General features: G+C 46.2%; 1 protein-coding gene across 6 annotated transcripts in view; it reads right to left on the bottom strand.

Annotated features, from left to right (window-relative positions):
- Nucleotides 1-7,988: 7,988 nt before the first annotated feature.
- LOC308457493 (TGF-beta-activated kinase 1 and MAP3K7-binding protein 1) overlaps nucleotides 7,989-25,078 on the bottom strand; it is a 52,759-nt gene continuing 35,669 nt past the window's right edge. For 5 of the 6 annotated variants that reach the window (XM_080971375.1, XM_080971376.1, XM_080971377.1 and 2 more), the window contains 10 exons: nucleotides 16,329-16,465; nucleotides 15,880-16,033; nucleotides 15,587-15,673; nucleotides 14,476-14,614; nucleotides 14,030-14,143; nucleotides 11,916-12,027; nucleotides 11,659-11,803; nucleotides 10,134-10,356; nucleotides 9,578-9,734; nucleotides 7,989-8,629 (listed from right to left, as the gene is read on the bottom strand). In XM_080971375.1, coding sequence (XP_080827501.1) covers nucleotides 8,422-8,629; nucleotides 9,578-9,734; nucleotides 10,134-10,356; nucleotides 11,659-11,803; nucleotides 11,916-12,027; nucleotides 14,030-14,143; nucleotides 14,476-14,614; nucleotides 15,587-15,673; nucleotides 15,880-16,033; nucleotides 16,329-16,465 — 1,476 coding nt within the window. In that variant the 3' untranslated portion in view covers nucleotides 7,989-8,421. Of the gene's footprint in view, nucleotides 8,630-9,577; nucleotides 9,735-10,133; nucleotides 10,357-11,658; nucleotides 11,804-11,915; nucleotides 12,028-14,029; nucleotides 14,144-14,475; nucleotides 14,615-15,586; nucleotides 15,674-15,879; nucleotides 16,034-16,328; nucleotides 16,466-19,315; nucleotides 19,450-25,078 lie in introns of those variants that run through there. The other variant, XM_080971378.1, reaches the window with a different exon arrangement.

Genomic DNA, 25,078 nt, shown 5'->3' with positions numbered 1-25,078 from the left:
TTTGTGTTGTGTACTGAGCCTAAAATCCAGCATCTGTTTAAATAGCTTCATGTTAGATGATATTCTAACATGTGATGGGATTTCCAGGATATATGCAGTGCCACCAGCACCAGCTAACTTCTCTCAAAGGGGCTTGCATCCCCTTCCACATACAACTGATTATGAGTTTGCAATTGCTTTTCACATTTGCCCAATTACGTTGCTGTTGCAAGATTACTGAGGACGTATATGTGTGTTTAAGGTTTTCTTTTTTAGTTCTGTGCCTGGCAGACCGTCTGATGTATCACAGACTGTTTTTGATGCTATCCTAATTTTTGAAGCTGCAGCGCTGGGGAGCAGGGGGAAGAGCCCCAGAGCCCTGCCATGTGCACATATCACTTGGGAAGACAGTCAAACTAATGCCAGTGCACTGGAAGAAGCAAAGATCACCAGTGTCAAAGCGATGATTCTTCAACATCAATGTTTGGATACCTGATTATCGTCTTTCAAAGCAACTACACTATTCCGAACTTAAAAATGGAAACCGTAATGCTGGTGGGCAACAAAAGAGTTTTAAAGATTCTCAAGGCAAATCTAAAAAAATGTAGTATAAACACTGACAACTGGGAAACACTGGTCTGCAAATATTCGAACTGGAGAACAGCCTTTACCAAAAGTGTCATGGACTTTGAAGATGCTCAAATTCAAGATGAAAGGGAGAAACGAGCTAAGAGGAAGGCACGTTTGGCAAACCCTCACCATGATCAACTCCCGCCCAGAAACCTATGTCCCCACTGTGGAAGGATGTGTGGATCCAGAATTGGCCTCCACAGTCACTTATGGACTCACTATTAAGACTGTGTTCATGGAAGACAATCTCACTTGGCTACGAGTGATCGCCAAAGAAGAAGAATGTGCACAGAGTGTGGTTGTGTTCTTGTGACCTTCCCCTGTGCAAGTAATAATAAGCAAGCAATCTAATTTGGGTCTGGAGAAGTTACTTCTTCCAGCACAGCAAAAAAAAGGCGAAAAATAAATAAAATTAAAAAGAAAAGTACCCTCCACCACATCACAGTGGGCTTAAACAATGAAGTAGATAGGGGCCAGATTAAATACCTGGCTTCCAGAACAAGTGAACTATTGAACTTCAGTCTCTTTGGAAAGAGATGTGCCATTTCTGAAAGGCGAGTGGACACATTTTGTTTTGTTTATATATTGATTTTGGACCTGAGACTGCTGGGTGGGAGCACTCAGATGAAACCACTCGCATCGTCTCGCTCTGTTTGTGTTGGATCCCATCTTCGTTGGGATTAGGCCCCTGCTGTTTTTGTCAGCCTTTGGCTCACCCACATGTGGTTGTGTTCCTCTTCTGGGGGATGGCGAGAAGTCTCCACAGGCTACTCTGCTGGGCCTCCTGCAACCCAGAGAGCATATTTGAGGTTAAAGAAACACTTCTTGTATGTCATACATCTGGGCAGGGAAGCACAAAACCGTTCCTTGTGATAAAAATGGGGGGCAGGATCGAAAAGTTGTGAAAAACTTTCCAAGGTCAAATTGTTACAACTGGCAAGGAAGTGTGTGCCAATGTTGGATACACAGCAGCAAGCAGTACCTATATTGAGGAAAGAGATGCTATACGTGAGAGTAGGGGATGCTCCAAACAACCTTTATGTTGAACACTCCTCCTGGTTTGCTTGCACAAAGCTTATACAGAGATGAGAGTACAGGTGGCGACCATCTGCGTGCATCCAATTGACACAGGTCCTTTTGGTCCAGGAAGAGGGCAGAATTGGGGCAGGGTGGAATGGAACGAGGGTGGGCTTCTCCACGCTTTGCTGGCGCACATGGGGGCCAGGAACAAAACCCCCATGCATAATGGTTGCCACCCGTATGGCCCACCTGCACTAGACATTTAAAGTGGTACCGTGCCCATTTAAACAGTCAAGATGCAGTGTGATTAAGGGAGTACACTGAAAAGCCAGGATCAAATCATATGTCAAGCATGAAGCTCTCATGGTGGACCTTCGGTGCAGGATTATACTGAGACAAAGATGCTGCTCACCTCTGAAGGAAGGGCAAGATTTTTTTAAAAGGTAACGAGAGAAAAGAGAAGCAACACGACTCCCACCCCACAGTGAATTTACTCTCTTGTTACCTGAGCTCAGCAAATCCATACCTTGAAGTGATGGGGCTGACATTTGCTCAAAGGTCAACGGGGAAAGGAAGCCACTTATTGGCAAGTCCCTGCTTGATTTGGGACCCAGCTTGATCTGCAGCTGGGGACTCCAGAGATGAGCTCACCAGGCTGAGAGGGAGACTGGGGCGAACAGGCCCTTCCCCCTTCCAGGATCTAAAAGTGGGTCCCAGCCACTTTCATAATCCATCTTCAGATATCTACATTCCCACAACATGGTTTTTGCTTTGGGCACATTATTCTTTTAGCCTCACGCTCCACCCCACCCACCCAGGGGTGTATGTGTGTGTCTGGGAGCAATCACTTTTCTTGATTTATGCCTACCCCCCCCCGTCCCCTCAAGGTGTTCTGAGAATGCATATATCTTTGTGCTGAGGTTCCCCTCCAGAAGCATCTGCTTTAAATTACAGGCATTTAGTGCCTCCATCTCCCAGCCTTATATCAATTTGCACCCCCCCCCTCGCCTTTTCCACTCCAGGCCTTATTCTGAAGAGCAGAAGAACTGCATTCGACCTCACTCCCGCTCTTGCTCCCCACACCATCCTGAGGTTACTGACTGGGCTGTTTTGACATTGCTCAATGAAGCTAGTTGGCGATGGAAAGTCCTGCCCATTTCCTCATCTTCCTGCACCTGCATTGCCCTGCGCGCTCCCCATTTCGCTGGCGCATTCTCGACAGTCTTTGCAAAGCTGTCCCCAACCTCCCAGCTGGGCCTTTTCTCTCCCCCCCCCCCTCCAGAGCAGGACATTCATCTTTCGTCGGGGTTGGGTTTCATCACGTTGCATTTTGAGGCCTTGTTCTGGACTCCCCGGGATGGCATTGTCGTTTCGGGTCCACCCGCCTACGTCTGTGATACATATCCGATACGTCTGGAATGGCGTTGGGAAATCTGATCGCTCCTTTTGTCTGTCTCTCCTTGTACCTCTCTAATGAACGATATTAAAACATGGACCTCTAGACTTACGGTATCCTGTTTTCCACACCTCACCCACACCCTCCCTGTGGGCCCATTATTTCGATTTGTAAACCCCTCTGTAGCATTTAAAGGAAGGGATCTTTCTCCTTCTCATGGCACTGCATGAATACATCAGCGCAGGCCCCCATGCTGGTATTACAGCTACGTTAATGCCTATATTTACTAAAGCAGGCAATTACGCCAAAGCGGTGAGTGCAGCCTGACCTCCCTCCCTTCTGTGTTTTAACAGTTCTTGCACCTTGTCAGGAACTGCTAATCACCGGCTGCCTTATTTCAATGGGAACTAGCCTAAAGTAAAAATAAAGACACATTAATTAGACATGAGCAACACACCTAATGAGCGGCTGGTACAGGAGGTACTTTTCCGTATGAAAGGTATCCAAATTCTATGAAAAGGAAATCGCCAATCTGCACTCAAGAGAAATTATGTCATTAAATACATCTTCATTTGCACACATTGCTCTGAATCAGGGCGGCCATTTGTCCTACTTTGCAGGCGACTGTTTTCTGTAGGAGGGATCCTCTGTTTGAACAGCTGGCTGGGCCAAATTAGATTGAAATATTAAAAACCCTCAAAAGTTTGCCATCAATGGTTAGCATCTAGAGAGCAAACTGTGCAGGCACACAGCTCACCTGCTCAGTTTTCTATGATGGGAGGAATTATATTTTTACTTAAATAATAACGAAGTTTCTAAATGTGCATCTATAAATATAAATTGCTGTTGTTGTTGTTGTTGTTTAGTCGTTTAGTTGTGTCCGACTCTTCGTGACCCCATGGACCAGAGCACGCCAGGCACTCCTGTCTTCCACTGCCTCCCACAGTTTGGTCAGACTCATGTTTGTAGCTTCGAGAACACTGTCCAGCCATCTCGTCCTCTGTCGTCCCCTTCTCCTTGTGCCCTCCATCTTTCCCAACATCAGGGTCTTTTCCAGGGAGTCTTCTCTTCTCATGAGGTGGCCAAAGTATTGGAGCCTCAGCTTCAGGACCTGTCCTTCCAGTGAGCACTCAGGGCTGATTTCCTTAAGAATGGATAGGTTTGATCTTCTTGCAGTCCATGGGACTCTCAAGAGTCTCCTCCAGCACCATAATTCAAAAGCATCAATTCTTCAACATCACTACTGGGAAAACCATAGCTTTAACTATATGGACCTTTGTTGGCAAGGTAATGACTCTGCTTTAAAATATAAATTAGCTGATGTAAATTGTATTCAGATCTGCAGCTCTTTTTTTCCCTTTTTGGGTGGTGCGTAAGTAGACACCGTACCGTGATCGCAATGTTTGAGGTTTCAAAGATTCCACAGTATTTTTGGCAAGGACAAGGATAGACAGGACATGGGCCAGGGAAAGGTAACAGGGTTGTTGGTGAGTTTTGGTAAAAAGTAAGGAATTAAAATGGTTTATCTAAATCATACTGGCATCTGTATGGCTTCCATCAGATTCTGGCTGATCTCCACTGCACTGCTATCTGACAATAAGCAGAGTTCATGCATTTGTTGTTCCTCCACAGTTGTGGTGTATTATGGGTTTTCTACTATACCAAACTTGCTTTTTCTGCAATTAGGCTGGTTTCATGTTTGCTAATTTTATATGTTCAGTAATGAACTGCATCAGTTACAGTCTACAAAGCCTGCACTGTAGTGTGATTGATCATTGTGGGTGAAGCATGCATGTGTGAAAACATCTGGAGCCTGCATAATACCAATTTTAGGAAGTTTGGCAGCAAAAGAAAACAAGCCAGAATTCAATGAAAGCCACATGCATACTCGTATCTCTCTATATTGGAAAGCTATTCCCCACTGGTGCAGCTGATAGAATTCAACTTCAAATTTATTTTTTACAGAAATCTGTAGCCCATCATCAGGGTGAGCAGAAATTGTGGTAGAAAAGTATGCAGATGAAGACTAGGCAAAATGCTAATTTGGTAAAACATGTTCCTCTGTACTTAGAAGCGGGTGGGAGGGACTTGTCCAGCTGGGCAACAAGGTGATTGGTCATAGCACAGAAGACAGAAATAACTCCAGGATTCTCTGTTAGTCACTTGGGTCATTCCTGCAGAACTGTGCTTTTATTTTATTCTTTTATGTCTGTACATCATCCTAGGAACAATTTTTATGGGGCATGTGCTAAACAGAGAGAGTAAGCAAGGAAGTGAATAAATATGCAAGTTCTGGAAAGCGACCTAGAAGTTTGAGGAAGTAGAATATTTAAGTTGCTAAACACAGATAATCTGTCATGTTCATTAACCATTTCTGTCTCAGTTTTTTTTTTAATGCTTTGCAGTCGTTGTATAGTTTACCTTTAAGGCAATTGAGTGACTCATCTGTGCCGTCCCTATGCCTTCTTATTGATGTAGAACCATAAATAAGATGGCTCAGGGAAGGCCACCCAGCAAATGCATATCCAAACTGGAATTAAGCCTTAAACTTGACATTTGTCATAGTCTACCCTTGCAGTTGCTTTATTTTGAAAGGGGCCAAATCAAATCTGGACAATGGCAGGAAGGGAGGGGAGCTATAATAATTGTACCCATGGGAGTCTCGATTGAAATCTCCCCTTCCATGCCTGCTGTTTGCAATGGGAGGAACACCCCCAATGGTGTCTGTGGGAGCTTTCCACCACTGCCTCCTGATCTAAAGGGCCACACAGTGGCAGCTGGTGGATCCCAGCAGCAAATTCTCTGCCTGGGAATTTCTGTAATGTACCATATCCGTCCAAGGAACACAGCAGACTGAATGCAACATGCCCTACTTGTGGGTTCCATCTAGGCCTCTGGTTGCCCATTGTGAGAACAGGACACTGAAGTAGGTAGGCCTTTGGGCCTCTTCTCACATTCTTCTGTTTTAGCTTCTATCTGTCTGTCCAATTCATCAACAAAGGTGGTTCATAATCTGGAACTTTAGGGCTTAGCATAGCATTGTAGGGCCTTCAGTGACATTAGACAGCTAGAAAACTTTCCTGGGGTGAGGTGGCTTGATTGTCATGTGCTGAAACTGAATCTACAGTCTGTGCATCCATGAACAAGCACTTGCTCTGCCGTCCTTCAAGAGGTGCACCCCTAAATTTTCAGTTAATGCAATGCCCATTTCTAGTCTCTGAGAGTGGAGAGACTGCACAGGCAGCACCTTGGAAATGCAACAGGTTAAGCAGTTTAGCCTTGGTTACGGCTTAGCTTTTTAATTATAGCAAACCCCAAGTTGCACAACCCTCCTCCTTAACAATTCACCTTTTGATTTGACCCTGAGGGTCACACCAAGATGGCTCAATCTGACGGTGGGTCAATCCATGGGCTCAGCCCTCACTGCTTTGCTGTTTGGAACCCTGCTTGCTTCAGCACATTGCTCAAGCCCACTTCCCCCCTTGGGTTCCAAAGAATTCGCAAAGGGATTCTTGGCTCCACCCAGCTGTCCCTGTCCCATTCAGGAGAGGCAGTGGAGCGGATTTCTCACCAGGACTGAGTCAGCGAAAGCAGTCAGAGGCCGTGAGCCAAAGTGTTGGGGCTAGTCCAAGTTTAGTAAGGTGCAGCCAACTGCGTCCGTATTTGCCACTCGCAGGAACTGCCACCCACGCAGGCACTGAGGGCATGTTGCCACAATGTGGGAGTCCAGCCCACTCGTGTGATCCTGACCCTGCAGCACGTGCTGCTTATCAGAATATTCCTGATCCCAGTCCAAGAACGCCCACTCTCCCGTGTTCCAGGCAGGTGTTGCTAAAGCAACCTCCAGCCTTCCTGTAAACTGCATCGAATCCAGCTTCAGCATATTTTGCTAGTGCCACCTCCTGGCGCTTTCTCCTTCTGGCCTCACCTTTCTGCGGGATGCACACAGTTGGTTTGGGTTTTGTTGCAGTTAAATGTAGCTTTTTTTTGCAACACTTCCACATCACCCAGTAACAAAAGTTCTCTGGGCAGTTACAGTAAAGGAGGTGTAGGAAACCTGGATCTCTCCAGATGTTGCTGGACTACAATTCCCATCATCCCTAACCCTTGGTCATGCTGGCTGTGGCTCGTGGGGTCAATTGATGGCATCTGAAGGGGTGCAGGCTAGGCACCTCTGCAGTAAAGGTAAGAACTGTAAAACGCAAAGAATAATGAAAATCTAAGATTCTTTTTAAAAAAACAAATACCTTGTAAAACAAACCAGAATAGAACCAGCAAAGAAAATTAACAGTAGTTTAGAAATTCTAAGAAAAAATTAAAACTGTTTTATTTATAATGAAATTTATATCCTGCTCTTTCTTCAAGAGGAGCCCAGGGTACTTGGTGCCATGAAGTCTACAACAGTAGTCTTCTGTTGCCGTTTTTCCTGTTAGCATGCATGCATGGTGGGTCTGCTAAGCTGCTTTCCCAGAAGGAATTCTTACATGATGACCGTCTGAGAGCAACAAAGCATTTCCAAAACCTGTATATGATGATGGGGAAAAACATGCCACTCCTTCTAAGCAAGTCAGGAGAATCTTCTGAACACCCAGATAAGAGGCAGAGAGGTTAGATCTGGCTCCAAATCTTTCTAATGTTGCCTGTTTCACCTGACTGTGATCTTGGATACAAAAGGAAGCATTTAACAGTGGCTGTGGCATCTTGGATACCAAAACAGAAGACAACATCCCCACCTTCGTTTCTAACAACTGCAAATGACATTTGGATCACCTGTAGATGATGAATTAGAGGAGCTGTCTGTGTTTCTGTCTGTGTTTTTGTGTGTGTGCATGTGTGTGTGTGTGTGTGTGTGTGTCTGCCCACCCTGTTCCATCTAGGTCTTGGGCCCCAAAGGCAACTAAAAACTAAGGTAGCTGAGGTTAATACCATTTCTTAAACTAACATCACATAACTGGCCAGAGCATTTGCTATAAGTTACCATTTATTCTGCAGAACAGAGGTATCCTTCATCGACTTAACACATCAGTATCATGAGGCACACCTAAATCTCCAGCAGCAGCTTATATGCACACAAAGTACCTCTCCTGCCAGACATCTGAGTTGTCATCTTCTCCGCAACAGAGCAACTGTCTGTAATACTGGAGGTACAGGAGAGGTTGGTCACAACCCTCTCTAATGCCCACAAGGTTTCACAGTGGAAGGGACCTTTAGAAAAGGGACGTGTTAACATGCCCTGACAAGTTGATGAGAAACAAATGCTATGAGCGACCAGTCCCAGCATTGACCTCATTCCTTAATGGCAGAAGGTGGGCTGTCAGGCGGTGAACTGTTCCTGCCTTGCCAGGCTCCATTTCCCCCCCACCTGACAGGGGTTCGGAGGGATTGGTCTCGGCGCATTATTGCACAGTAAGTGCTCCCTGCTCACTGTGGTCCATGTTCCAGAGGCGGTAGAATTCTGCAAAGTCCACGTAGGGCTCCACACGCCCATCTTCATCCGGCTGGAGGGAGTGGGAAGGGCGAGAACGGAAGAGGCCCCCATCTGAGCTGGAGCTACTACTCTGGGTGTGAGTGTTGGTAGACTGGAGGGTCACTGTTGGGCTTTGACTGCAGGGAGGGAAAGAGAAAGAGAAGCAACCTTCAGTCAGCACAAATGACACAGCAAATGCAACCTAAGGCCTCTCCCCTCAACTCTGGGGAATCTGCAGCCCTCCAGATGATGTTGGACTACAACTCCCATCATCCCTGATCTTTAGCCATGCTGGCTGGAGCTGATGGGAGTTGCAGTCCGACATCATGGGGAGGGCCCAGGTTGACTGTCACAGAGCATCACAGACAATCCCGGTTGCCTGATGTGAGCACCTGTATCAGTACACAAACCTGCAAAATGCAGGCTTGAGGCACCCACTGGAAACGTCTTTAAGTGTGAAGAGGGCATTAAAAATGTAAATGCATATACAGTCTATTAATAAAAGCCTCTCATCTTGCACCTCTGTGTAACACAGAGAAGTTTCTCCTTTCTTATCCAAGCCACTTCTGCTTTTTTATAATGATGAAGAGGAACTTTCAGCAAATACTGCTAATAGATTTGATTTTTCATTCTACAACTATACAGGGTGGGTCCTTTTTTTTTTTTTTTTGCATGCTCATATTTTTGTCCCTATCCCTGAACAGCCAAAGGAGGCAACACTTAAGATCAGCCAAGAGCAGTACCATCGCTCTATTTTTCTGGGCAACAACCAGGCAACCCACTCTTTCTCTGGGAAGCAGCTAAAAGGCAGCAGCTTGTTCTTAGCTGAGCTTTGTCCGATATGAATGACCTGGTTATGTTTTCAAGGGGGAGGGACAGAACACTCTTGTTCATCATCTAAAGAGGGTTTCTGAGATTAGGCCATTGGACCACAGATTGCCTGCCCCTATCATACGGGTTTAAAAGTGAAACGGCTAGTAGGCCTCCACTGCTAGGCCTAAGAAGCAGCTAACAGAGGAAGTGGAATGTTGCCTCCAGCAAAAAGGAGGGCAAAAGGACAGCTGGTCTGAGCAAGGGGCACTTACTTTGTGAGGGTGGGCGTGGCTTCATCCAACGTGGAGCTACTGTGGGCGCCATTGACCATCTGACCCTGGGATGGCATGACAAGGGATAGCGTAACGCTGGTCTTGCTTGTGTTCTGGGCACTGGAGTACGGCACCGACACAGGATAAACTCGACCTCCTGAACATGCAGAATAAAACATTGTAAGCACTAGGAAGGCCAAGATTCTCAGAAAACCCCATACCTCTGTCCCTCTACAAGTGGGAAGAATTTCCTGGGACACCATGGGCAAAGATCACTCTCCAAGACAAGGATGATGAATCTTTTCTGACTCATTAATGCTCAGTCATCCCCAAGGGCCACATGCAAATAAAGAGCACGGCCAATGTACCCAAGCATCCATACACACACACACACACACACACACAGTGAGAGAGACTACAAATACAGCACCCACAAGCTCACCATAAATGCAGGCACACCTGTCTGCCTATCTATCTGTCACACACACAGTTGGGCAGAACAGTTTTGATCTGCCTTGCGCCCTCTCCCATACAAGCACACTGAGCTCCCCCATACCTTGCGTCGGAGTCAGTGTGGGCTGGCTCATCTCACCCAGCGGGTACCCAAAATTCCTCACCAGCAGCGACATGTCCTCATGCCGAGCACAGAACTTGGACCGTTCCCCACCACTGGCGTATGTGTCACAGTGAATGCGCTTCACTCGATCCACGACTGCTTGAGCCACGGAATCCAGTGAGCTTTGTTTGGCAAACTCTGTGGCAATCATGGCTGCAATCTCCTAGAAAGAGAAAGAGTTGTCAGGGGTGGGGAAACTGGAGCTGCTGCTTCAGATATTCTCCCAGCCATGTACAGAAGCAGGCCCTGCGCAGCTGGGCTAATGTTTAAAGGACCCAACCTCCCGGTTGACTGGGGCAGATGTCAGCCACGGAAGTGGCATCTTACCAGGTGGAGCAAGTCTGTGCTGACTTATTCCATGGGAAAGAACCATGCAATGTGGCCCTGCCCATGCGCATGGGCCCTTCAAACATTCTCACAGAAGCTGCTTGGAAGCTTCTGATGGATAAGCATCTCCTAAACAGCTGGGAGAACATCTGAAGGGCACCCAAGTAATCAGCCTTAGGGGAAAGGCTGCAACACGTCACCCTCTAGGGTGCCTTTCTTCGACTACTTGAAAGATGCATTGTGTTTAAATGGTGAAGGCATTCATTGCATTCCTACAGGCGGCTTTCACGTCCACCCTTGTGGGTTGCAACTTTTACATTTGCTTATTTGGGGGGAGGTTAAAGCAGCATTAAATAAATACTACCTTCTCTTGTCTCCTCCGTTCCCTGTCCTGCAACTGGAAGTGGAGGAAAGGAGAAGCCTGCAGTTTTTTATGGTGGACTTAAATGTAAGGATAAGAACGGAAGATCAGGTGTTGGATCAGGCCTAAAGCCCAGGATTCTCAAGGTGGCCAATCAGATGCCTACGGGAAGTCCAAAACGTTCTCCCCACCTGTGATTTCCAGCAACTGGCATCCAGAGGCATCCAGCCTCCAACTGTGGGGGCAGAACGTAGCCTCTGTGGCTAGTAGTTATTGACAGCCTTATCTTCCTCCATAAATTTGTCTAAACCTCTTTGAAGCCTTCCAAGTTGGTGTCTGTCACTGACTCCTATAGGAGGGAATCCCATAGTTCAGCTATTGAATCAATGTTCAATAGATGTAGCAGGCAGACCAGAACCTACTCCTTATTCCTCCCTGGCAGAGCCACTGGCTGGGGCAGCAGGGATGGAAAGTAGAGGGAACATTTTCTGCAGGAACGTGATTTCACTTCCCTGAAAAAAGTTGTCCCTAGGAATCCTCTTCACCTCTCTGGCCTTCTCCCGCACAACGGATTTTATGTACTTATAACTATGAGCCTTGCTCATCTCTGTAGCCTAGGGCTACCCAGAGGGGACTATGAGCCCAGAGAGCAAAAACACTCTGGGGCAAATTTGAAATCTAATAATGGGTGCATCTATGTACGCTGTGCAGACAGAGTCAACCTGAAGACCTGCACAGGATTCCAAGGTCAATTTAAAGCTGCCCTGGCACTCTTACCTGATTGGCTTGCCCAGGCCCATGAGCTGCTTCCAGAGCTTTGTAGAGCCCTTCTGACATCAGAACCAGAAAGCCCGTGACTCCATCGAGTGGGTGCCCTCCGTGGATTTCAGGCTCTGCTATGATTGGCTTAGATTTCGCAGCACTGCAAAGGGAGAAGAACTAAGTTAGTACTGGACAGAGTGTCAGAGACAGCTATGTCTTCAAAAGCAAAGACAGGAAAGGAAAGTAAGACCAAGTATTGGGTCTTGCCTCACCTCAGCAGTTCAATATCACTATAGCCATATTTGACTTTATAATCCCCGATGCGCCGGGTACTCTCCTGCCCGCATATGGTTCCTACTTGTTTTATTTTTGCTGCATCCAAACCTGCAGATAAAGAATCAGCTCACTGACTTCAGGGCAGATCCAAAATGTGTCCTATAGTTACATTCCAAGGCAAGAAGAGGAAGCCCACTTCACCCCCAGCTAAACAGGCATTTTGACTGAACAAAAAGCAGATGAACAAGGGAAGACAGAATAAACTCAACTAAGGAATGGAGGACAGCGAGGAGCTTTTCATCTGTAATATATTCACACAAGAAAGGAAGTCTGCACATGCATTCAGAAGTGGTCAGGGTGCTTTGATGCAGCCTGAGATCTTTTACACTTGGTGAAAACAGAATTAGACAGCCAGCCAGATGAATCCCCACTGCACTCAACTCTACTTGTGTCACAGCTCTTCCTTGGAAGAAAGAATCTCAGTTTCTTTAATAGGCACTGGACTCATAACTGAACTCGCTATGAGAATGATTCAGTATCAACCACCATCTTGGCTTAAGCTTTCTTTGGGAATACAGTGCAGGATGAGTTACCCTCAGTCCACAGGTAGATTTCATGTAAAAGTAATAATAATTATATAATTTTATTTTCCTACACCCATGTCAACAGAGGATTACATGTCCTGCATCTGACAAAGTGGAATCTAGTTCATGAAAGCTTATGCTATTAAAAACTCGTTAGTTTTTAAGGTGCCAGAAGAGTCTGCTGCAGTGCTGGCTCTAGGTTTGGGAGGGAACATGGGCAAGACAGCCCCCCCCCCCCCCCCCGTTACAGTGAGTTTTGCAAATCATCACCAGTTATCACCAGCTGCTGCTGCAGAAAGCCAATAAGCAGGCAAGAAAGCAGTAACATTCACAGCTCCACTAGAGTGTGATGCAGGTGTGCAAGTTGGCTGCAATGGTGAAGAGAAGAAAGTCTGGAGGGCTCTCCTTGACGAGCCCCTACTGCATTATGGGCCTCAAGAGGATTTCAGTTTGGACAAGGATTCCAACAGAGCTGGTCTCATAACTGTTTGGTGAAAAAACTGGTGCAGGTGGCCAAGTATTTTGAAGAGTAAAAAACTTGATTAGGGCAGCGAGTAAGCCACTGTCCTATTTTGAAGCATGCACCAATTATTAGCAGCTCGCCCTCTAGGGGGCAGTTAATGCGCAACAACCCATAACTGTTGCTACAGTGGATAAGGCATGGGAGGGGTTTGGTTTTTTTTGCAATCAATGCTTGTGGGCAACAGTACATACCACTCAGCTCAGCATGAAAGCCAGGGTGGTTTGGACAGCCTGCGCTAAAAGAGGTTAAGTTACTCAAAAGCCACAGTTTGGGGCCCTCCTTGTGTCAGAGGTAGAGATGGAGTCAGTGGGCTGTTGCAAGTAAAAAATGGGGTGGGAACTGTTGGTAAAAGCATTGGCTGTTTAATTTGTACAGATTTTTTGTTTGTTTTTACCTAGAAAGTTAGTTAAATTGGAAATATTAACATTTGTTGCTGTAGTTTTGCTTGTTTATCTTACAACAGAATTGTTTAGTTGCTGATTACATCTATTTATATAATTTTGAAATTTTTGTATATTGTTTGTCAGTTTTTATTTTTATTATTTGTTCTCCAACTCAATTCCCCACCCAGATTCAGTATGAGGAAAAAGTAAGAAAGCTACCTCATCCCTCAGTTATTGATCATTTCTGATATCCAGCATGTATTCCCTGTTATGGGGAAGAGGCGGCATTAACACTGTAACTTGGTCATTTAAACACTTTTAAACACAAAAGCCACCAATGATAGTGATGTGCCACAGAAGTGGGGAAATAACCACAAAAGTCTCCTCTCTGGCAGCCTTTTCTCTATTGCACGGTTGCAATGGAACTATTGCATGGAACCCATGGCCCATGGCACCAACCATCTTCATTGACCCTTGACCACACTGGCTGCGAATGATGCAAGTTCTGGCCCAATAACACCTGGAGGGCCACAGCTAAAGCCACCCCTACTCTGTTGGCTCACCAAGGCCCATCCTCTCCCAGACTTACTTCTCTGCTGCTCCAGGAACGCAACACTCACCCAGCTGTGAAAAGCGGAAGAGCTCATCGTCATTCTCTGTGGTGTGGTCCATGTTGAGTTGTGTCACTTGCAACCCGTCTACTGTAGATTTGCACAAGAGTGCCCTGTTTGTTCCTGTGGAGAAGGAGTGCATTTTGCAAAGGTGGAAAGGGGGACAAGTGAGGCACCTGAGGAAATACATACGCTTATTAAGTGCAACCCAGTACTACCCCTCTCCAGCAAAACCTGGAAGCAGTGCTTGTCAATGCCAACATCTCATCTCTCCTGCCTTCCCGGTTGTATTTACCCAGGCAACTAGGTTTAGTGGCTCTGTAAGGATGTCAGTGAAGCATTACTCTTGTACAAAGAGGATAAAGTAACCCAACTGCAACTGCTCTAACTCTTCATCCTTCAGTGCTGTGACCAGGAAGTGCCCAAATAAAAAACGGCATTGAAGAGGAACACACCTACATTGGCGATGTAGAGCTTGTTGTTGAGGATGACTGCCACAATAGCCATGGCCCCTCCAGAGATCTCCTTTTCTACAGCCTTCAGCCGTTCCATGATTTTCTGGTACTGGGAAGGCAACTGGTGATGGGGCACCCCCTAGAATACAGGGTTGTGGAAGCCTGTGTAAAAATTTATCAGTGCAGCATTTCTGAAGCCTTCTCTAGACATACCCAAAACATTTGATCCCACTTTTTGCACACCTCCACCCAGGTGTATAGATACCTGCCAGCTTCAGGCATCTGGTGAACCGGGCACTAGTCTACAAAAGCTGGTCTCATAACAAATGCAGTAGTCTTTAAGGGACTACAGGAGTCTGTCATTTTCACATTAAAACAGCTGTACAGTGTCATGACAGGCTCTAGGCAGATTACTCTTAAACAGGCATTGGCAAACTGCGGCCCTCCAGATGTTTGGGACTACAATTCCCATCACCCCTGACCACTGGTTCTGTTAGCTAGGGATGATGGGAATTGTAGTCCCAAACATCTGGAGGGCCGGAGTTTGTCTATGCCTGCTCTTAAATAATACAGAGCGTATTTCATTCAACATAGATCAGCCACTCCTTAAAATACTTTCATCAGGGTTGTGAAAGGATTTTTTTCTCGCCATACAGGCACGCTTTATAGGTGAAGTGGGGACTGAAATTCACTTTAGTGATTTTGAAACCAGGAAACCAAAGGAGTGGTATCCCTTCTGTATTATTCAGCGAGCAGTACAAGGATGCAGTTTAGTGCCTATTGTGCAAAATGAACAGATGAGGTCACTGCACTGACTGTTTCTCACCCCAGACTGCAGGAGCCACATCAACTCTGGCAGGTCCCAATTTTAACCTCTCTGCCATTAAGTGTTTCTGAGACCACCACCAATTCTTCAAAAAGCACCAATGAAGGTGGGAGTTTGAAACATCAAATGCCGCAAACGGGAGTAAGCCTGTTTTGCTGCCACCTGCCTCCCAACACACACTTTCAAATTCGTTCAGCAGGCTCCAAGGTCCTTCCAAGAAGAAAATGAACTGTTACCGCTTCCTGAATTCAATGATGTTTCCTTAAGGCTAGGAAGAGAAGTTACCTCTGGCAGCTGGGACTGGAGGCTGGCCTTCTCTGCTAGTGCATCATCAATGGACTCTAGGAAACTCCTTTCCACCACATCAAAAGCCTGAGGAGGCCCAGAAGGTAGGCAACACAAAATTATGTATTAGAACAGAAGCTTTGAACTGCTAACTGCACAGAATCTCCCAAACTTATTTCTCCCTGCATAAAACATCAAAACTTTGCATGTTTTACAAACCACTCAGGAGCTTTTAATTACAACAACAAGTACCAATTTATGACTGATTTTTTCCAAAGAAAAAACTCCATTACCTGCAGCAGTATTCTGCGCACATCAGCATCATCATGGTCTGCATTCAGCTGGCCCAACAGGAGCTCTGCGGAGAGTCTTTCTCCCACAAAATTGGTGATCCGGTTGCCATCATAACCATTGAAGACCCCATAGAGGTAGCAGTCATTTTCACTCCTGCCAAAGAGGGTCAGGATGGAAAGGGACGATTAAAGGCATGGCATTCAGCCTGTGGTTTGGGAGTAAAAACCTGGCCCACAGGTCATTCAATAAATTAGCAGTTTCTAATGTGATGCCCTGCAGGTGTTGCAGAAATACACCTCTCATCATCATTGCCAAATTGGTCATACTAACTGGGGCTGATGGGAGTTTGGCGTCCCCTACAAAAAATATTGCTGGGTTAAAGTGGGCTTGTTGAATGAATGCCATTATTTCTGTTGCCCTGCTCCACCCAAATCTACAGGCTGCTTACCTGAATTTCAGCCAGTTATCCTCTAAGGGGTGAATTTCTGTCCCCTTTCCATCTGTGGTATAGGAACGGTTAGGAGCTGAACCCACACCGGAGACCTGGCAAAGAGGCAAGTCATCTGTCCAACTTGGTTGCTGCTCCTGAATAACAGAGTAAGAAAGAAGCCCCAATGAACTTCTTCCAGCAAAAGCCACAAGGATAATGACTATACATCAGCTGAAGAGTTAGCCTCCCAATTAGGGTGCTACTTTAAGATAGCTGACAAACTCTTATTGAGTCCCCTTTCCCACTTGCAGCTGATCCCTTTGTTGCCTTTCTTTTTTATTCAGTTATATACTTTATTTTACCTGCCCACACTTCTCCTCCTGCTACTTCTTTGCTAACCCAGCTTCCTTGTCTTCCTTCACTCATACCTCTCCCCACAAATTAAGCACACACAAAATTCATCTAGCATTAGGTTCCAAAAGATATGTGAAACATATTTCAGATACATAGCTGGTTCTGCAGATCAAAGCCAGATACGTTTGATGCATTTTAATGACTGCAACTAGAGAAGTAAAGCCTTCTTGCCACATAAATGCTTCTCTGAGCATAATTCGGATTATTTTGGTACATATTTCTGAACACTTTCCTTGTGCCTTCTAAACAGCTGCCTTTCAGGACGCCACAACTCTTGTTTACAGAGCAGCGGGGGGATGTAAACCAGCTCTCTCTGCAAGGGGAAAGGGTAACATTCCTTTCCCAGTACAGCAGGGGTGGGGAACCTTTGGCCTTCCAGATATTGCTGAACGACATCTCCCTTCAACCCTGACCAGCACAACCAATAGTCAAGGCTTATGGGAGCTGTAGTTCAGCAACATCTGGAGGGCCAAAGGTCCCCCACCCCCGCAGTAGGGAACTTGTACCATCCCTCTGTACTTATACATGGTCTGAGGAAGAAGTGACATCACTGTCCTTCTACAGAACTATGGGACTATAAGGGGTCATCCAGATAGAATCATAGGAAGAATTTTGTACAAGAGGTACCTGTTTTGCATGGGTTTGGAGCTACTGTCACTGATTTTGCACAACCGTTACTCTCTCTACATACTAATCTTTTTAGTACCTTTGGACCAGCAGTGATTGGGATGCAGAGTGGCCCAATTTCCTGCTCGCATGTGGATATTTGGCATGTCATTATGCTGCTCATCCATGGAAAGACTATGATTTGCTGAGGAAAGCCAACATCTGAAAAAGGTCTGCACACCCCACTAAATGAACACATCCCACCTTGTACTGTGGCTCACCAGAGATTTGAGAAACACTGTTTTCCAAGGCCCACTAAGCCCAAAAGATCTAGCCATGAGACTCACAAACTGCTTGCCAAGGTACATGTCAGTCTTCTATCTACCAAGCCAATGAATGTGTCCCTGCTTTCCTCCCTACATCTATTGGGAAGGAGAAAATCTCCTTAGTTGATTGGCTCTCCAACGTCCAACTAAACCCTGTAGGGACGGCAGTGAACATAAATTTGGGGTCCCTGATCTAGGTTCTGACAGACTGCCATACGTAGCTGATGAATGCATTCAGTTTGGTGGGCCACACTGGGTTGGGTTGGAAACACCTGCACAATTCTCTCTGTACATTCAAGAGACACACAGTCGCACATACTTTTGCTTTAGGGTCAATATTTTAGCATTAATCCACAAATTTGAAAGAGGGGCTCTGAAAAGCTGGTACAAAGTTGGACAGGCACCAGTGCACAGATATGCTGGGGTACCCCATGCAGTCCTCAGGAACCCTACTGTGATCCTTTTCTGGAGTATAGACAGATGAGAAGTCACAGGCAAGGGGACTTGAGCAAAGCATATGGGAATGGTGAGGACCAGGAGTACTAAATAAGCACATCTTGTGGGCATCACACTTTGATTTCAATTCTTCTATTATGCCCTCCTTTCCCTACCACAAAAAATTGAGGAAAGGAGGATCTTATTCCCCTCAAAGAGACCATCTTCGGCTGATCAAAACATCAGGAATTGAGGAAACCACCTCTCTGCTCTTCCCAGATACATATTGACAAATAATTACAACCACAGACTTCCTATCTGGGGACCATTAACTTCTGACTTACATCGGTGTTTTTCCCCTGACACACATCTCAAACCCCAGGCTGAGAAAATTTTCCCAGGGGCAGCTTTTCTCCATCACGGTATGGCAACTGGAGAAGCAGCAGCCTCTGAAGAAATTACTTCTTCCATGCAACTCAACAAACCCTTTAGGAGTTTGGCACTGGCATCCTTACACCCGTCCTACACTCTCTGCAGCTAGTGGTGCTAATGATGATGGTAGAGGGAACAGGAGAGGGACAGAAAACCTGTCCTCCTGCCTCGCCCATTTTGTGGAGACCACAGCTCCCATCATGGGCCATGCTGGCACTGGGGATGGAGGGGGTGATGGGAGTCCAACAACTTCTGGAGGGTCATAGTCTCCCATCCCTGGAGCCGGTTAACCAGAAGCAGAGGACAGCAGAACTTATATCACCGTGTTGCAGAGAGTGACTGACAAGTGCAGCTTTTTTTCAATGCTCCCGTTGTGAGCTGCACCTGTCCCAAATACCTTCCCTTGATCTCGTTATTAAAGGCACAAGGCGCCCTGTTTTTCTTTGGCTCTGGCAGGAGAGCAACACGCCTCTTTCTTTGCACCTGGCCCTCCACAGGCTGGTTGACTCCAGCTCCCACCATACCTCTCCATGGGGCATTTTGGCTGGGTCTGATGGGAACTGGAGTCCCAAAACACCTGGAGGGCCACAGGCTCCCCATGCCTGCTTTGCACAGATACACGAACCCACCTCTCGCACCCTCCCTCTCTCGCTCCCAGGCTGCCACCCTCGCCTTGTGCTCCCAAGACGGGAGCCGCATCCTCGAGAGGGGAGCCCAGGGGCCCCGAACCCTCCCCTTGGCCCCGGAGAGCTCCCGCCCATAGCGCCCCCCTAAACAGGCTCGGCTGCTCACGCTCTGCAGGAGACTCCTCCTCGCCGCCGCCATCTTTACGCAGAAGCAACATCAACCTCCGCCCTTCCCCTGGCAAGGGAGAGGAGGAGCAAGCGAGAGGAAGCGGCGAGAGCGTCCGTCGGGTGGACAGGAAGCGTAGCGTCGCGCCTTTAAAAAACAAAACACAAAAAGTCCGGTCACAGCGCCCCCAGGAGGACGGAGGGAGGCATCGCAGGCGACTGACTCTCCCATCTTCTTCCCTGCTTGCTGGAAGTTGTTCTGTGTCAGGTCAAAAAATGAAATTGCAGGCATTCCAGGGGACGCGGCGGGTGGGTTGTACGCGTATTCCGGACAGAACATAAGAGGGACCCTGCTGGATCGGACCAAAGGGCCCCCTAGCTGAGCATCCTATTTCCCACCCTGGCCAAACAGGCGCCTCTTGGGAAGCCAGGACGTGAGCTCCATTTCCGCATCCTGCTGCTCCTCCCCAGCAGCTAGTATTCCAAAGGGAGGCATCTGTGATCCCGGAGGTGGCAGAAAGACCGCCGTTGAATAGCAACAACCACTTCTCCAAGCCGTTCTTGGAAGGGGGTGGGCTAGGGGGCAGAGAGGCTCTCGATGGTGATGGAAGGGTGCAGTGGGCAGCAATGTGCCAGTTGCCTTTGGCATCTTAATTACACACACACACACACCCGAAAACAAAGAAAGTTGCCTTATAACGAATCAGACCACTGGCTCAGTGTGCAGTGACTGGTTGTGACCCTGAACGTAGCAAAGGCATAATCTTGAATCTTTTGCATGCACTGAGCTGTTGTGGCTGTACAAGTCTGTCCCATACTTGTGGTGGACGTCATCAGTGGTGAAGTGACAGGCTGTGCTGTAGCTCCGCCTATGCACCATCAATATGTGTGGCACTACTGCAGAGTGTCCCTGCCCTGAGGAGCTTACAATCTTAACATTTGATACAGGAGGAAGATGGAAGCAGAGGAAGAATATAAGCTTATTTCGATGATGGATAATTAGACTTGACAACAGAATCCGTAGGGCATGGGAGCTCTCTCTCTGTGTGTCTCATGGTCTTCATGGAAAAAGGTAGGTTTAAGGAGCAGACAGTGGTGATACAGGCAGGTGATCTATGAGGCAGTTCCAGCCATACACAATGAACTCAGAAGCATCCAGTACAATGAAGCCTGGAATTGAGAAATTGTTCTTGTGCAAACCCATGGTTCATATAAAGTTTATTGCACTCAGCTACTTCACTTGGGTTATATAAGTGTCACCTACTGGGAGATCAAAAAGTTTTGAGCTGGCGAAGCCTACGCTACTCTGAAGCTACCATGGTTACCTGTGTCCTATGCAGCATGACCCTAAGGTGGTGTACTCAGAACCAAGCCCTACTGATGTAAATAGGGCTTACTGCTAAGCAACTGTAGAGAGGGAGATTATATAAAATAAATACCTAAATAAATAAACTTATTGCCTGCCCTTCAATATTAAAAACAGTTAGAACAAATTAGTCACAGGAATAAGGTGGGTTCAGAAAACACACATCAAAGGCCAGGGTAAAGACATGTTACCTCAGCATTCCCTGAAAGCTGTGCAGTGAAGGCACCAGAAGCACCTCTGTGGGGAGCAAACAGGGGTTGCCACAGAGAACGATGCCCTTTCCTGGGCCACCACTTTCTGAACTTCTGGGGGTAGTGGATCTACCAAGTGGGCCCCTTCCACTGATTTTAACACCTGAAGGCAATGCACAGAAGGAAGCTGTCTCTCAGATATTTGGGGCCTGAATCATTTAGCATGAGCACTATGAATTATGCCTGGAAACAGCCAGCCAGCAGTCAGAAACAAACGGGCAGAAGTGTGGCCTGATCTTTTGCATGCTTATTCAAACTCCCACCGAGTTCAATGTAGCTAATTCCCAAAATAGGTATGTACAGGACATCTTAATGTCACTGCTAGCGGCATTAATCAGCAGCAACCATAGGCTATATGGGAAGACTACTCATTACATAGCCTTAACTCATGGCTAATTTTTAGAAAGGGGTAGGTGGCACTCAAATCTGTTTATACCAGCCGAGTATGAGTTGTTGGGCAGATCAACACTCTATATTTAAAGCATATTCAACACACATTTAAAGCTTGTGACTTCCTCCAAAGAATTCTGGGAACTGAAGTTCCCCCTCACAGACCTACCATTTCCAGCACCCTTAACAAACTAGAGTGTCCAGGATTCTTGGGAGGAAATAATATGCTTTAAATGTATAGTGTGAATCTGCTCCAGAGTTAAGAGAAATCCACTTTGCACGTACTCAGAGGGTCACTTTTCAATACTTCCTCCTGTTCCAGACCTAACCAAGTCTTTCCTTCAGCAGCTGTTAAAGTGGGTACATAAGTATTTGATACTGCTCAACTTCATATGCACTTGTCTTCCACTGAGTCAGATCATCAGTCAAGGGAGCCCACATGGTGCTGTCCAGATGTTATTGGACTTCAACTCCCACCAGCCCCTTTCTGCATGACCAATGGTTAGGGATGATGGGGGTTGGAGTCCAATGTCATCTGGAGGAAACCATATTGACTAACCCAATGCTGTCTACTTATGCTAAGAATGGCTCTCTGAGAGCAAGTTCTTCACTGGACAAGCTCTTTCAATGGGAAATCCAGTGGCAAGAATTAAGAAACTCCCAGCTCCCTTAACAAACTATAGTTTCCAAGAATGTGGGGGTGGGCAGTGGAAACACAACCGTTACAAGTGGTGAACCAGTGCTTTAATTATATGGTGCAGATGTGTGGAAAAACACACTGTACAAGGTTTTCAAATGCAGATATAAATGATCAATGTAACGTTTAAACCCAGGGGGAAGAAATCGTAACACCACCATTACAATTGTTTTTGAATGTAATAACTTTATTGATAAGACACACCAGTAGTTACCACCTTCACTTTTTTTAACCACAAATATACAGGACGTCGTAAACACAGGTGCCAGGGTTTATGTTAGTTGAGGGAGACATACTGGAGGAAAAAATGGGCCAGTTGGGGTAGGGCTTGTAGTTCACCAGACGTTTTGTAGATCCTGTATGGAGCAGGCCACCCTTTCATTGTCACATATGTATGCATATACATATGCATAGTTTTATATTATACATATATAATATATATACTATACAGAGGCAGTAATGCTGTAGATGAGGGCTGTAGAGACCCCACGATGTTATCAAATGCCCCAGGAGCAACGAGAATGTCAGAACAAGTCTTTGTGTGCGTCGCATGAGGCAAAATGAACTGAGGTCTATGATTTCGTATTTTCAAATATGTTCCAGTTTAGATTCCTAAGACCAGACTGCCTGTCTAGGCATACGAGGTTCTGCCCACGTGTATGTGAAGCTATGGGGGACTGGCAGCATCAAATAGCGAGTCTCTCTTCCATTATTCCCAAGATGTGTGAGAAGTGAATGAAGTAAGTTCATATGCCTACCTGGAGCTAAAAGGAGACCTTATTTTTGCTGCATTGGCTAAGGAACTGGAATGACACCGAGCTGGTTTGCACTCTTGGATATTGGTGCATCAGAAGGTCCTCTATCTAGAGATGGGTGTGTGGGGCACATACAAGACTACAGTAGACACACAGAACTTCCAACTCATCAACCAGTAAACACAGATCTCAAGCCAGTAGGTTCAATAAACACTCTTGGTTTTGATGCCCGCTTGGGACCCAAAACACCTGAAGGGCGCACTACCGGGCTGGTGGTGGGCCACATTTGGATTGGTGGGTCAGAAGTTGGACGGCCCTGGTTGACAGTACTGTTTTGACAGGGAGATGTCTCATGTGCTTAACAATATTTCTCTCTGTGTGCATGGCTTACATTCCATGAGTCTGAGTAACTCAAAGCTGTAGTCACACTACAGAAGCATCATGCAGTATCCAAGCACAATGAGAATGGGTTTTTAATAACATCAATTTAGAACTGCTTCACATTTGACTCAGCAGATTATGTCAAGAGTTTCCCATGGGAAACACAAAGTGTGAAAGGCAGGTATGTGTTGGTAACACACACACACACACACGGGGATGTATCAGGAAGCAACACTTGATCCCAGCTCCCTGCATGTCCGCTATGTGCAAGTGATGCTCATTGGTCCTTCACACTTGACGTGTTGACTGAGGGAAAGACTGGTATAATTCAGTTGCTCTATAAACTATGAAATGGTTTGCAGTAATCATATATGGCAAATATTTATGTGCAACACAGTGCTAGACTGTAGCTTCACAGGATACAAAGGTATTCCAGCAGCATAATCAAATACCAATCGCTGGAGTGCAATTTCTGGGTTTCCAGAATTATCTCCTCAGATGCATGGAATGCCTGGCCCACTGAAGGATGCCCAGACGGGCTTGCACAGCATGATAACCAGTATCGTCACACACATTTTCTGGCTATATGGACACTCTTTGTGCAATTAAAACTGCTGTGAACACACCCAAAACAACTGTTCTTGCACCAATCAGATAAAACAGAAAATATACCAACAAATACTAACTGGGAACCATCAAAGAGCAAGGAGAAAAGGCCAAGATGGGCCATTGGCCAGGACAGGAGTAGAACCTAGTTTTCTTTCCATGTGAAAGTTTTATCACACATGGTGACAACAATTCTACAGGTGTGCCAGCACTAACTGCAATCCATGGCCTCACATGCTTTCTTCTTGGACTGGGACCCCCTGAACTTGACATGTTCCACCAGAGTTATGTGCAGGGTATTCTCGTAGTTTTGTGAGTGTGTTGTGCATAACCAGGAAAAGCATTTCTGTTTGGTCTTAGGAATCTATCCATATGTGACAGGGAAGGAGATGTAAAAACAATCCCCATTGCACAAGTTAGGATTCAGTTTTTACGTATGTAGTTTAACACAGTCTTTGTCTATTCCCCAAGGCAAAACCCATTTATAAATCTGCTAACGGAACAGATGTTGAAAAATGGACCATCTCCCCTTCCACCCCCACGTGAAAAGCATGCAATGGACTCCCATAAAACTTTGCTGCAACACTGGGTTCCTCCCCCCTCCCTACCCTCCAATCCCATGTTTCTCTCTTTCCCTCCAGGGGGAGAGTGAAGAAAAGACCTCTCCTTGACCACAGTTATAAAGAAACCCACTCAGTAAAATACCCACCCACCCGCAAGCCTAAATATTAGGCCATCCCAATAGAAGAGGAACTCTGGGATGGAGAACATTTTCCCCTCCCTCAAGCCCTGTACAATATTGCTTTCTCTTGGGACCATAAAGCGAGAGACTTTGTTCCTCTTTGTGCTTTATGAGTAACAGGCTATTATACCCCTTGTCTCACTCCCTGCCGGCTTCTAGCCACACACAGTATTTAGTGGATCTCTAGAAAGGAGGTACCAACAGGGGATCTAGAGGCAATTCCACACACCCACACTCACACCAACATGCAAACCACACACCAGAGGAAGACCCATTGTCACTACACTGGCTCCTTCCCATTGCATCCCTTGAGAGAGGTCCCATGTCTTCTCAATTTAAATAACAACATGCTATTTAAAGGAAGGCTTCTCTCTTGATGCCACAGCTGTGTCTTTTTCAGTTATCTTTTTCCTAGCTGGGTCCTGGCAAAGTGAAACAGTGGCCAAATGACATCTACTCCAAACACTGTTCTTCGCTTACATTTTTAAAAAATGTATGGCAGCCTTTTCCAACTTGGTATCCTTCAGGTATTTTGGATTACAACTCCCATCAGCCGCAGCCAGCACTGCGTCGAAA

Source organism: Podarcis pityusensis, assembly GCF_964106645.2.
Source record: "Podarcis pityusensis genome assembly, chromosome: 10".
In the NCBI taxonomy this organism is placed as follows: Eukaryota; Metazoa; Chordata; class Lepidosauria; order Squamata; family Lacertidae; genus Podarcis; species Podarcis pityusensis.
The sequence above is the reverse complement of the archived record's forward strand: the minus strand, read 5'-3'. Positions and strand labels throughout refer to the sequence as shown.